Source organism: Carassius auratus, chromosome 17, assembly GCF_003368295.1.
Source record: "Carassius auratus strain Wakin chromosome 17, ASM336829v1, whole genome shotgun sequence".
Taxonomy (NCBI): Eukaryota; Metazoa; Chordata; class Actinopteri; order Cypriniformes; family Cyprinidae; genus Carassius; species Carassius auratus.
The window spans coordinates 8,419,940-8,434,731 of record NC_039259.1 but is presented as its reverse complement, the minus strand read 5'-3'; the positions used below and the strand labels follow the sequence as shown (position 1 = coordinate 8,434,731).

Genomic DNA, 14,792 nt, shown 5'->3' with positions numbered 1-14,792 from the left:
GAGCAGAAGATAGATTTATGAAGGATGGATGAAGCGAGACAGCAAACGAGAGAGATATAAGGCCGGTGAGGTTGAGCTCGGAGCCAGCGAGTGATGTGTACTGTAGTGGCCGCCGGGGTTTCCATGGCAACACTGGCAAGACCATCGATCACATGCACTCATTCCTGAATCCCTCTCGTCTGCACTCGGTCTTTTCCCCGCAGAAGTTTGAGCCGTGCAGCGTCTCGCTTTTACAAGCAGGCTAAAGTGCACATCTTATTCCTGAGAGAGATTTTGTGTGTTAGTGAACACACGACAGGTGGATTTTCCAGAAGCTGTTTGTAAGCGTGATTTCCCACTAGAGCTTCAAGAGGGTTCTGCATTTATTTAGTGCTTAATCTGTTTTTTTCTGCAAATGGTAGCTTGTTAAAATATATAACTATAACTCTATATAACTTTATATATATATATATATATATATATATATACATATGGTAACACAATTTTTTTTTTTTTTTTTTTTAATTCAAAATCAATGTCCTAATGTTTTAAGAATAAACACACCAAACATTAAATATTGTATAAAATATTACATATTCTCAAAACATTATGAAATGATTCCCGTAACATTACGACTTTGTTCAGTGAACATTGCAAATTTATTATTGTAGCATTAGAACTTCTCAAAACATGACCTATTTGTTCTCTTATAAAGAAAAAATTCGTTAAAACATTACTTTATAAAATATATAAATATCCTTTTGTGCAAATAAAATAAAATATCCTTTTGTGCAAACCATGAATTCTCAGATTCACGGACAACATGGATTCTTGCGATATTGCGACTTTATCCTCAAAAGTTTTGAATCTCAGTCCTATAACTTTATTCTTGCAATTTGGGCTTGCAAATTCGACAAATTCTTGCTTAAATGTTATAATATTATGACTTTTTTTCTTGACATGGCACTAAAGTGGCATCGTAAATTTAGTATTCTGTAAAATACTTTAGAATGTACTAATAACCACTATCATAACAGATACAATGAAAAGCCATGTAATGACTTAAAGTAGTTCAGAAGTAAAGCTTTCCCAAGTCTGTGGCCTATGGCAATATAATCAAACTTAGCCTACCAATTAAAAATCATGCCATGTTGTTTTTACTGTATTAAGCACACAGGAGAATCTGGAGAAACTATTCTGGGTGGTATGACAGCTGTTATCAACTCCTCACATCTGTTGTTTAGTACACTGTATGACGTGTTTGGAAAACACATTGAGATTTGAGAATATCTCAGAAACTGATCCGAATCCAGAATGAACACGTGATTCAGCTCTCGCCTTCGGACAGAGTCGGAGTACTACTACGAATTGTGTGTTTGTGTGAGCTTCAAGTTCTTCTCTTTCCTGCCTTTGGTCTTTGTCACCGAAAAGGTCACTTAGTTTATTCATATTAACAGGCACAGACAGGCAATGACTGCTGGTTATCTGGTCTTTTTGAATCAAATAGGTCACTGGAGTCTCAATCCGAAGATCAGCAGATTGTTTTCTAGTGCTACTAAAATAGGATATGAGGTTTGCGGTTGATTTATGGGCTCTGCAGTAAAACTGATACACAATTGCTTTTCCAAGAACACTGAGAGCGACTGTATAGTGCACTAACTGTGTGTGTGTGTGTGTGTTTGTGCAGGTGATCCATCGGCACTTCTATCTGAAGCGAGCGGAGATCATGGCCCAGTGCGAGGGCTGGATCTGTGATATTCAGCAGTACAGCAGCGATAAGAGAGTCGGGCGAACCATGTCTCATCACGCAGCTGCTCTAAAGGTACAACACCGTGTGTTCACGGTCATACAACTGGAAACTGTGCCATTTGTTGTGTTTTTCTGAAAGCGATTCCTTGTGTGTTTTTGCAGAGGCACACGGCTCAGCTCAGAGAAGAGTTGTTGAAGCTTCCCTGTCCTGAAGGCCTGGAGCCAGACGGGGAGGAGTTTTCCGAGAAAAGCACCTCGCTCATGGTGAAAGAGCTGCCCAGTCAGGATACGGAGAAGCAGGCGGACAGCCCAGACGCCCACTGTAGCGACGGCCAGCTATGATCCCCTCTCCCCCGAAGCCCCGCCCAACGCCTTTGACTATCCATTGATATTGAAAAAGGACTGGATGGCTTTGGTGATTAAGCCATCTTTTTGTCAATATTTGTATGTAAGAATCTAATTATGTAATGGCATAAAAAGAGAGGACAGTCAAAACCCGCCGACACACAAGACGAACCGCTGAAGAAAACAAAGGAGACAAGGAAAATCTTTTTGTTTACTTGTAAAAGAGTATAAAGTTTTTTTTTTGTGCTTTTTTCTTTTTTTTTTTCCGAATTGTTAAATAACCACTGATTGATATGTTATTAAACTTGTGTAAAACAAAAATGAAAGATGAAATCACCGTATATATAAGGGAACTGCCTTTAGTGGAGAATGTTTACCAAATGTTCAATTCTCTTTTTTGTTCAATTTGTTTCTTTTATTTTGGACTCTTAGTGCAAGGACAGTTTGTAAGTGAGAATATACTGGTCATTCTTTAAGCGAACTATTTAAAAGAAGAACGTAACGAACACGCGCCCCATACACACGCTTGAGTTCCCCGATCCTCTGGTGACCCTCTGACAGTGCTTTTGGTTTCTACAGATTTGTGTACACTTCAATAATAAAAGCCTGAAACGGACGTCCAGAAGAGCTCTGAAGACTGGATGCTCTTGTTCAGGCTGATCAATAGCACGTTTTATTTTTGCCCTCTCTCTGCTTTTAAGTGTAAGTTTAATAAATGCAACCTGTTTTACTTTGCTTGGAAATACTAATTAATGTGAGTTTGTAGATGGAAGATTGTGGAGAGTGTGTGTGCGTAAGTAGGGTTTATCTCCTAATTTCGTCTTATTGACAATGAGTTATAATCAGTTTTCAAGTCAGTTACAGGAGTAAGAAATCCTAAAATGTGCCAAGTAATGAGATGAATGAAACATTGCATGCATATAATGCACGTGGCACATTCCATCAATGTGGAAATCTTGACCATCTCAAATGAATCCAACAGTTTGAATCATAGTATCATTTAACTTTTTAACTTTGTTTAATTGATATTTAATATATTTTAGTAAAATCACTGTTTGCTTTTTTTTAAATACCAAAGAAATGCAATATTTAGTTTCCCCAAAGATTTGCTTGAATGTAAAATAAACATTACAATAAAAAAGGGGGGTCAGAAAGATTTTTATTAATACTTTCATTTAGGAAGTATGCATTAAATAAATCAAAAGTGACAGTAAATGCATTTCTAATTCAGTAATGTTCATGTTTTTCTATTTATCAAATAGTCCTGAAATAAACATGTCACGGTTTCCGACACAATTATAAATTACAAAATTGTCAACATATAAAAATAATAAGATATATTTTTTAAAGCACCAAATCATCATATTAGAATTATTTATAAAGGATCACTTGACACGTAAGGTTGGAGTAATGATGCTGAAAAACCAACTTTGCATCCCTGCGGGAAAAAAAAAAAAATTAACTAGAAAAGTTCTTGTAAATTGTAGTAGTATTACAGTTTTTACTGTATTTTGGTAAAAAAAAAAAAAAGTTTACCAAAATAAATACAGCATTGGTGAACATAAAAGATACATTTAAAAAAAAAAAAATACATCAAAACCGTAAAATCAGTTGAACCCTTTTAGCTACATTTACTCTCAAATTTCATTTTACAGTTGATTTTTTAATTTGATCAATTGTTTAGATTTCTGATACTTTTACCCACTTTATATGCCATTATATGTCTGTTTTTGTTCAGGGTTTAAATGTAGGATATTTATTGAATTACGGGGAAAAGATTAGAAATTTCAGGCCCTATTTTAAGAAAAGTCATGTGTCAATAAAGTGAAGAGATTTCAGAACTAGGCTACTGCAAATTAGTTCCATTGGTATTTAGTTCTGTTTCAGAATGAAAGAAAACGAAATCACTTTTCAGACTGACATCACACTTTGGTCTTGAGAGATAATCTAAAAAATCTTCAATTTTTCATAAAATCTATGTGGTTCAATCTTTAGTAAGAAAAACATGCTGGTGCTGTTGGTCTACATCTCAGCAATTCAGAAGAGATATTGATCAAGCTCTGAGCGCTTCTCTCCCTCGGAGTGGCAGATATGTAGGAATCCCACTGAGAAACACTAAGGAACGAAGGTGTGCATCCATTATTGATCGAGTGTATTTAAACCCAGAGCGTGACTGTGATCCGGTCGTGCCTTGACACGAGCGTGTATTCGCACACGTCGTGTTCACGTTCAGAGATGTTAGATGGATCCTCCCCAGTTGGCTGTAATTGCAAGGTCATGATGTTTTCTTGGGAGCCGTACGTGAGCAGAGGGGCTGTATCTGTCCGCTCTCTTCTGATTTATCACGAGAAAGTGGGACGCACAGCCGCGCTTCAGCGTTTTCCTGCAGCCTGCATTGAAGATTTGATCGTCAAATTGTAGATAAAACAGAGCTGTTGTTCTCAGGGCTGGTATCCATCTTTTAAACTAGCACAGTGACCTGTTTCTGTGTTTAGTGTGCGAGTTCACTGGTAATATAACGGCTCTGTGACATTTTCTCTAATTGGTCTTGTCCTTTAGCGTGCGTGTGTGTGCGTATTCCTTTGTATTGTTGTGGGCTGATGGTATGTGTGTTTATTTGTGTCATTGCCATGCACTGTATGTGAGAGGAGCTTTACAGCATTTATTTGTTTGTTAGCTGAATTTAAAGATTCAAATGAACATTAATATATTGACAAGAGAATAATGAACTTGACTATGTACAAGATACAGTAAGAGGTCATAAACAGTGTCAGGAAAACAGGCAGGCCTAAAAACTGAGATATCATTCAGAATTTATTATTATTATTTTATTTTATTTGTTTAAATGTGACTGTTATACTAGTGTTGGGTACATGGATTTGTTAACATTTTGATGTAACCAAAACCAGAAAGACCAGACTGAAAGGATTGTTCAATATTTTCAGCTGTGTAGAGTAAGTAAAAAAAATTGTTTAAACTAGCACAGTAATAAAAATTATTGAGTAAAAAATAAAAAATAAAAAAAGACCAGTGAGCAGACATTTTAAAGCCTGAGGGTTCTACAAATTTAAAGCTTTTTATTTTTTACGTCATTTTTATGCTTAAAAAAGGATCTCTTCTTGGGTCATTTATTGTATTTCTTTTGTAATATTGTGATGTGGTTTTGTAGAAAAAGCAAAAGTCACACTTATAGTGATGATGTAAGTGGTTGGCAATTGTGCTGCAAGGTTTCTAGGTCGTTCTGAGTGTTTGTTAAGATTTTGCTGTGTGTTGCTATGGGTTTTCTTATGCGGTCTAGGTTGTTGCTAGGATGCTTCTATGGAATATCTAGTATGATTACCTGGCTGGTTGACAGGCCTTTTCCAGGGCATTTCTAAGGCTGATGATTCAAAGGGCAACTTTTTGAGCAATGTTGCCGTCGACGGGCAACCAGGAGAGACAATAGATCTAAAGTATACAGACAGACATTTGTTACCCATTCTCAATGGGAAAGTGTCCAAGCAACATAGCTCCAAAAAATGTGCCTGGTGTATCATCAGCCTAAGGTGTTACTATGGGTTTTCTCTGGGGGTTGCTAGGGTGTTTCCGTGGGATATCTATGGTCTGGTTTATTGCTAGGGCACTGATATGGAATTTCTTGGATGTTCTAAGTGGTTCCTATAGGCATTGCTATGGGATATCTGGAGCGTTGTCATTTATTTTCTAGAGTGTTCTGGATGCTTTCTAAAGTATTGCTATGGTGTTTTTGGGGTGTTCTGTGGCTGCTTAGGCTAGTCTAAGCAGCCACTAAGTTTGTCATCCAATTTTTTCTTAAAGACAGCTCACAACTTTTTGAATTCAGTTATGTAAAATGGTATATTGGTCTAATTTGAATCTGAAAAGACTGGTAACCCCTTGGTTATCTGCTAGTTAGTTAAAGTAGCTCTTAAGACACAGTCTTAACATTGTCCAGCTGGCCCCTGATTGGATGCTGTGGGGGTTTCGTTTGGTTGCCAGAGTGTTGCTTGACAGCATACTTACAGTACTTGCCCAAGCCAAAGGAGTCCCATGTTTCTTACTCTTGGATATGGCTTGGGCACCTCCTTCAGTATGTTCAATGTGTTATTGTCCATCAGGCAAAAAAGCCAGATTGCTTATTAAAGTATCAGCACAAGCTGCATTGGTTTGAGGTATTATTCATGTTTCTAACACAAACAGGAACTTGCATGACAAAGTTTAACTCCTAGTATTAGGGGTTGTTCATTTCCCTAACCATATATGTGCAACTGTAATAGTGATGCTTGCCTCAGCAAACGCCATTTTTCAAAAAAAAAAAAAGAGAAAGAGTTAAATAAAAGCCTCATATCTGATGGAATAGCTGAGAGAGGATTTTTGTATAATCTTTTATAAGGGATCAACAACGGATGTTTTGTTTCAGTATTTTTCTACCGAGAGATCTTCTCTCTGCCTTTATCTTTCTGTCTGTTGGAAGCTACTTCCCTCCTCTCCTCCCTAGGGTGCTGTGTTTGTGTTGGAGCACGGCTCTTTGTGCCCTGCAGGTGTTGCCTCTGTTGTGTCAGACCGTTGACACGCTTCCCTTTGTTCCCCAAACAAGCCGCAACAGTCGAAGTCGCGGATTCAAAACCTTGAAAAATGGCTTCAATCATTTGAGAGCCGGTGTGTGGTTGACAGTTCGGTAAATTAGACTCCAGTGGCCACCAAGATAAATCACTGTGAGGGACTAAAGACGTCCTTTTGCGTACTTTTTCATGACTCCAGCAGCTACTCGGAGGTCTGAGCCCATCGATCGCTGGTGTAGAAATCCACACAGTGCTTAAGATTTAAATAATGCAAATTGGGAGGGAATAAGGGAGATGTAGGCAGAAAGAAAGAGCTATGTCCTCAGTTCTCCAAAAATAATAGACTGAGAGAGTTACCCATGCGTACTGTGCTTTCATAAGGCTGTTGAATCATTTCAGTGCTGTTTTCTCTTGTGTTTAATATGAGGCTTAGTCACTGACAGTCTCCAGGAGCTGGAAACTCTACACAACTCTCCGGAAGTTATTATGAAGGAGCTCCTCACCGCTGGCCTTTATTTAGAGTGATATGAGACACTGCTGATGTTTTACCTAGTTTCCTCAGTGGACATGGTGTGATTCAATTCATTTCATGTTGCATTTAACTGTAGACCAAGTAAATTAACTTTTACTGGCTTAGCAATAAGCACACTATACGATGAGACATTTTTTTGTGTTTTTAAAAGTTACTTATAACCATTCGTAATAAAACAGGTAGAAAAAAATAGGCTTTCCATAAACATGTAATTTAAAGTGTTAGCACATAGACACAAACCATCATACACAATATCACAATAAAAGTAAATAACATAAAACGTGCCATATAAACTTCATGCGTGATTTATAACAGAAAAAAGGAAGACAGATTGCAAAATATAAATAAAATATTATTGTGATGAATCACAGGGGTTTCTGAAAATTATATAGCCTCTTACCATTATTTTACTATTTCATGTTTTGTTGAATATAATTAGAAATTCCACAGTAAATTGTTAATGTGTGCCCATAACTTACATCTGATTGTGTCCTTATCTGTCAGAGTACTTCGGAATAAAAAATACATATGAAGATTTTGTTGCAGCAATACTGATAGACTTTTTATTTAAAGATAGAGCCAGTGTTGTAGTAATGCCAGTAATGCAGTGTTTAATAATAATAAAAAGCAATCAAATGCATTCTATATATATATATATATATATATATATATATACAGTCCAGACCAAAAGTTTGGAAACATTACTATTTTTTTATGTTTTTGAAAGAAGTTTCTTCTGCTCATTTCTTCTGCTAATTTTGTGATATATTATTACAATTTAAAATAATTGTTTTTAAATGTATTATACTTTAAATTATCATTTATTTCTGTGATGCAAAGCTGAATTTTTAGGATCATTATCACATGATCCTTTAGAAATTATTCTAATATGATGATTCATTATCGAAGTTGGAAACAGTTCTGCTGCTTAATATTTTTTCAGAACATGTGATACTTTTTTAGGATACTTTGGTGAATAAAAGTAATAAAAAAAGGAAAAAAAGAAGCTATGTTTTTAAAATATAAATACTTTGTAATAACAATATACACTACTGGCCAGTAATTTGGGGTCAGTAATTTTTTTTTCTTTCTTTCATTTTAAATAAAATCAAAAAATTTATTCAGCAAGGATGTGTTAAATTGATAAAAAGTGATAGTAAAGAAATGCAGTTCTTTTTAACCTTTTATTCATCATATATATTAGACAGCAGAACTGTTTCCAACACTCATAATAAATCAGAATATTAGAATGATTTCTAAATGATCATGTGATAGACTGGATGTTACATGTGACACTGAAGGCTGGAGTAATGATACTGAAAATTCAGCTTTGCATCACAGGAATACATTATTTTTTTAAAGTATATTCAAATAGAAAACTATTATTTTAAGTTGTAATAATATTTCACAATATTACTATTTTTTTTCTGTATTTTTAATAAAATAAATGCAGGCTTGATGAGCAGAAGAAATTTCTTTCAAATACATTAAAAGTAGTAATGTTTCCAAACTTTTGTCATGTTCTGTATATATATATATATATATATATATATATATATATATATATATATACACACATATACATACATACACACACACATATATATTGCTATGATTATTTGATTAAATTCATTGGAGAACAATCATTCTTTCATCAAACACATTTTTAGGAAAGTACAGTATAATTAGCTGACACATTATAATAAAATGAAGCAGCTCACACATAAAGAAACCCATGGTTTACATTGCATTCTGGTTCTATAGCCAGACATTTCTCTAGGCTAATGAGTGTTACAACACAGCCATATCTTGCCTGTAATTACCTTTCCTCTCTGCTCAAGAGAGAGGAAGAACGATTGAAAACAGCTATAGAATGTAATTAAGTGGAATTGACAAATTGAAGTGCTCAGTGTTAGAATCAGCACAAAAACAGCTTACACCAAAACAACAAACATACAGCAAATTTCCTTCACTAAATGAACGTGATCACAAATGCATTTGACCTTTAATGTCACGTTTGATGTAATGGGTCACATATACATCGCGGTCATTACACGTCTAATATGACATATTATTCTGCATTTGGCTGTGTGAATGTATTTTTGAGCTGTCCTCAGGGGTCTCTCCTTACATCTGACACGCATACTCACACAAATACGCGTTACACACTGCCAAACCTTCCGGACTCCAGCGGTCCTCTTCCACTCTGTGTAATCAAGACAAATCATCTGGCTGATTTTTGTAAAGAGAATGACCTTCTACTACCGCCAGAAGCATCAGAGGCATGAGAGAGACAGAACAGGAGGGTCCCAGGAGTCAACGGCCCCCTCAGGTTCCCTTATGCTAACACTCAGTCATTAGCTACAGATATATTGTTCATCTGCACAGGAAGCTTTCTATTCACAGATCTGTGCCTACTTAAAATAATCCAAATTTTATTGGAAAAAAAGGACAGACATAATATCTCAAAGTAAGAATGATGTGAGGAAAAGGGCTCAGTGAATAAAGGTTTCTTAAAAAAAGAAAAAGAAAGGAGTCATCTCAGAAATGCTGAAACTAGGCATATAGTTCTTCTTTTTCATATGCAAATTTTAGAGTTTTATGGTTGGCACAAATGAGCTAAAAAGTTATTTTTGCTCTGTTAAAAATACAAAAGAGGGCAGCGACTAATTAAAAAAATTAGGGAATCTGAAGTTGTACTAATTGTATTATTATTATACTATCAGGCTATATAATAGTATATAAAATAAGTAATGAAAGGTCAGAGGTGCAGTAATTTGAAAATATTAGATAGATAGATAGATAGATAGATAGATAGATAGATAGATAGATAGATAGCAAAAGGTTCGTTACTTATATCCTATTCTTTATTCTTTTACAATATAATGGTTAATTATACTTGGAATTTGCATGAAAACCATGTGTTGTTTCATATAATAGAGTAATCCAATACTGATTTTTATGTTGCGTCCATTTGAACGTCTGATCAAATCTCGACGTTCCCTTAGCGGCGCTGCCTTATTAAGTATCCCATAATGCACCACGTCGCTGTCATGGCTGCTCACTGATGACACTTGCAGCACATGGGCAGAAATCAAACACATCACAGAGAGCACACGAACCCTTCACACCTCACATTTACAGTCGGAGCAGGTCTTGAGCGACGTGACGCGTGTTTCATTTCTAAGCTGAGGGTCGACGAGGAAGATGAGGATGAAGATGCTGCAGCTCGAGGCGGCGGTTCTGGGCGGACTGAGTCCGGACTGGAAACAGAGCGGCTTCAGCCCCGCAGGTAAGAGACAGCAGCACATCTGCGCTGATGTAGTTTTGTAAAGATGATGATGATGATGATGTTGATGGTTTTGTCAAGCCGTCTTTGGATCTGCTCGGGTATGGTTGTGGATGTGTTGCATGCTGGTTGGTGTGCTGGACGCAGCAGTTACACACTCTCACGTGGTTTAACTGTGCCGCATGTGTGTTGAAATCGCCGCACCGACGCGCACGGGACTGTCCAGACAGGCGTGAGTTTCCGCTAACTGTGAACTGAGCGGCATTTGACAGCGTTCTAACAGCATGTATAACAACAGTATATGTGTATTAACTGCGCGGAGGGACAGTGTGGGCAGCTTTAGCGCGTCGAGGACAGACGCGTGTGTATCCTGCTGATGTTGAGGTGAGAGAAGATGCGCTGTTATTTAACTCTCAATTTTAGAACAAAGCCGGGCTGCACCTGCCTGCCTTACCTTGTTACACACTCCTGTGCGTGTTATTTTTAGTGGGCGTTCACACAGGATGCATAATGACAGCTAGAAGGAACGCAACACAGTTAAGATGTTATTATTTATGATGTTATAATATTGGAACTGATTTACTGATTGTCGTGATTGAAGGTTTCATAATTAAATTGTTGTTGTTGTTGTTGCTTTTTATCGTTCTTGAACCTGCTGATGCGGACGGTCACGGAACACCGTGTTAAATACGGTCAGACAGTGTTTTTTGCTCAGCACCGCAACATAGGTAACTTACAGGTTCTACGGCGCGAAACATACCAAGCTTATCGATTCTCTAACGCATGACTGTAATGACTGACTTTTTTATTGATTCAAAATCATGTTGGTGTAGTTCAATTACGAATGGATGTCTCTTAGTTGGTTCTGAGTACAATAAAAAAAAAAAGACATACAGCGTGATAAATGTAGCCCGATTCCGAAACAAAAAAGAGTCTTGAGAGCCGATTCTTTTAGTGAATCCATATAGATTGTGAACAAGTGATTCTTTTATCCGGTTCTTCTTAGTGAATCACAAAACAGCGGAGCATAGTCCGATCCGATTCCTGTACAAAAGATTATTAAGAGCCGATTCTTTTAGTAATGAAGCAAATACAGTGCAGTTCAGATACCGAACAAATTATCTTATCCGGTTCTTTTTAGTGAATCGAATACAGCGCTGCGAATGTAGTGTGATTCCTAGAAAGCCAGATCGTTAAGTGAATCAAGCATATACATTCAAGTTCAGTTCCCGAACAAAGGATGTTTATACGCTTTTTTTTAGGGAATCAAAATTCAGCACGGCCAAGATAGTCCGATTCTCGAACAAATAAGTTACTCATATAAAAAATATTTTTTTTAACTGACCGGTCTGAACCAATGACTCAAATGAACAACTAACGCCATAGAGCTTGGAATTTATTTGACTGACTTATTAGATCAATCAACCTCACTTGAACCACACGTTATTCATTCATCATGTCTGACTCGAAACTCGGAACTTGTTGTTGGCTTGTAAAAAGTATTTAAAATAGGCTGCTACTTTGGAGTACCCACGTCTTAAATCTACAACATCGATAGTGCATCCCTTCAAGCAAAGTCACACGAGAATGAACGCAGAGGGAATTCGTCCTTGTGTGAACCCCCCATCCCCCCCCCCCATTAGGCTAAATTATAGGATTTCATTATTGCTTTATTGCTTGCCTCTTATTTCATACGTTATCTATCTCCCCCATCTTTCTGTCAGTTTAATGTGCTGTTAGTGGCGTGATAAATAGCTGTGCATTTTGAGTATTGTAACTGTTCATTTGTATACATCCGACAATGCATATTTCATATCTCCCACTTATGTCCCTCTCTCTCATGCACATCAACCTCTGGAGTGATTAATGTGTAATTCACAGGATAATTTCTGTGATGTGTCGATCTGATCTTCAGTAAAGCTATTTCAGTCCGTCCTCATTCAGTCACATTTATTCACGCCAGTTTCTCCTCAGAAGAGATCAACGACTGAAGAAGTGACTGGAAGCGAAGTGTTCTTCTAGAAATAGTGCAGCTTTCTTCACTCTTATCAGAGGCGGCACCATTTTATATCTGCAAAGTGATGCACGCAATCCAAGATCTAAATTGAATTTGAGGCTGGTCATAAATATGTAATCAAATTAGATTCCCTTTATTTCAGTGTAGCTGGTCGTATATAATGTACTCATTGGTTTATTGTAGTGGTAGATAAAACTAAAATAACTTTGTTTTTTTTTTACCTTTTATAGCTCACACTTTTTCTGGTGAATGCTTCTGCAAATATGCTATGAAGTAACTGCAAGTTTGGTATAAATAAACTGTTTCTCTGAGGGAGAGTCATTTTGTTATGCTTTTTCAGCCTGGTGCTTTGTGTACAATGAACTATTTAATTTCACGGTTCGCACATTTCATGGAGGCGTACTGCTGCTCTTCTCCTTTTTGTTTATGGCTTTCCTTTTTTCCTCTTGTATGCAAGTGAGGGAGTAAATGGCTGAAACTGAATTTGACTTGGATCCTGAGGAGATGATGGTTGGAACTGAATTTCTGTTTCTTTTTGTGTGGTCGACGATGGCCGTTCGTTAACTCATTTGTGAGTAAATGGACATCTTGTTCGTATCAAAAGATGTAACAATAATTATATGCAATGGCATGTTTTATGCAGGGATTTATGGAAAGTGCACTCTAAGAAAAGTTAATAAAAATAATGCATTAATGTGAATTAATTTCTGTATTGATTTCACAGGTGTTTTACTTGTATATTGAATGATGCATTGCAAGTTTTGCACATTTTTGAATAATGTGTCGAAAACAAAAACACTTAAGACTGCAGAGTGTCATCAAAAGTGACACCGTAATCAATTGCAACATTAAAAATTAAGATAATTTATGACACATTTGTGTGAAGTCAACCTTAAGAAAAGTCCAATCTGCTCTCAAAACTGTATTTTTGTGATCTATGGTGTGTGACTTAATCTGAGGCTATTCCCTATGGAAGCATATGGGTAGCATTATTCAATTTGGGATGTAATATGCAAAACGACAATGCAATATGTAAAATGGCAATGCATTTCTGTATTTACATTTACATTTTCCAATACATTTGTGCAACGTTTGGTGCAAAATGAAAATGAAAATTAAATTACATAATTTTCATTTGCCATTTACTACACCAGTTTTAATATGTAAAATGAATATTAATTTTATCGCTTTATAAGTTGCAAAATTAAAATGAAAATGTATTACAGAAATGATTAGATATGTTTAACATGTTAAAGCAAAAACTGTGGCAAAATGATCATTTAAATGCTATTTTTCTTAATTGCATTAACACTAACAGTCAAGACACTTACGATTGCATTTTCATTCGGTGTCCCGCAATGAATGTAGCAAAACTCAATGTGCACATTGAAAATGCATTCCGAGCCGATCACGTGTCCCCGCCCTCGCGCCACGTCAATCATTGTGTGAACAAGGCGGGGCTTACAGAAGGTCAGAGACCCAAGTCTCAAGAAGAGGATTCAATCAAGTGGGACAACATAGACAAGACAGTTGGTCCGTGTATGTTTTGATCATTTCGGTTTATGGCTTCAATATTTCATTCGGACTTGTGGGCGGAGCTGAAACGCTGCTTTCATCTGATTGGTCGAATCGGAGCGGTTTTCATCTGACAGCCTTCAGCTGAAATGTCTGAAACTACACTCACTGTTAATTAGCATAATATTTGAATCAGATGTAGCTGGGCACATAATTCGTGCTGCTGAGACCTGCAAATTATTTCTAGGTTGTAGTATTGTATGAATATTGTCCCACTGATAAAAACAGTGCAAATAGTTCTGTCCCTTTGGATAACAGTAAAGTGGAAATAAATATAGTTAAATTTATGAAATAAAATTAAATAGGATTTTTTGGGAAGGTAAGTCTGGCCAGTTATACAAGCAACACGAGTCGGACGAGTCTAAAGATATGAGCTGAATTGGGTGAAACATTAAAGTTCTAGTCTGTGTCAATTACTCTCATAATAAATAATAATAATAATGTTAGCTGTATTTTTCGGTATAAGTTGCATCAGTCCAAAAATACGTCATGACGAGGAAAAAAACATATATAAGTCGCACTGGACTATATGTCACATTTATTCAAGACCAAGAGAAAACATTACCGTCTACAGCCGCGAGAGGGCGCTCTGGGGTAGGCTACAGGAGCACTGAGCAGCATAGAGCTAATTTTACTATTTTTATTTAGAAATGTAACTATATTCATTTTTACAATTATTTATTAATGTCACACACACACACATACACACACACACACACACACACACACACACACACCTAGTGCCTT

At 36.5% G+C, this 14,792-nt stretch overlaps 2 protein-coding genes across 8 annotated transcripts in view; both read left to right on the top strand.

Annotated features, from left to right (window-relative positions):
* The window catches only part of birc6 (baculoviral IAP repeat containing 6), an 89,015-nt gene extending 86,199 nt beyond the window's left edge, over positions 1–2,816 (top strand). For all 7 annotated transcript variants that reach the window (XM_026285579.1, XM_026285577.1, XM_026285576.1 and 4 more), the window contains exons 73-74: positions 1,667–1,801; positions 1,891–2,816. In XM_026285579.1, coding sequence (XP_026141364.1) covers positions 1,667–1,801; positions 1,891–2,070 — 315 coding nt within the window. In that variant the 3' untranslated portion in view covers positions 2,071–2,816. The remainder of the gene's footprint in view (positions 1–1,666; positions 1,802–1,890) is intronic.
* Positions 2,817–10,152: 7,336 nt separating this feature from the next.
* The window catches only part of ttc27 (tetratricopeptide repeat domain 27), a 92,878-nt gene continuing 88,238 nt past the window's right edge, over positions 10,153–14,792 (top strand). The window contains exon 1 of the mRNA XM_026285574.1: positions 10,153–10,456. Coding sequence (XP_026141359.1) covers positions 10,372–10,456 — 85 coding nt within the window. The 5' untranslated portion in view covers positions 10,153–10,371. The remainder of the gene's footprint in view (positions 10,457–14,792) is intronic.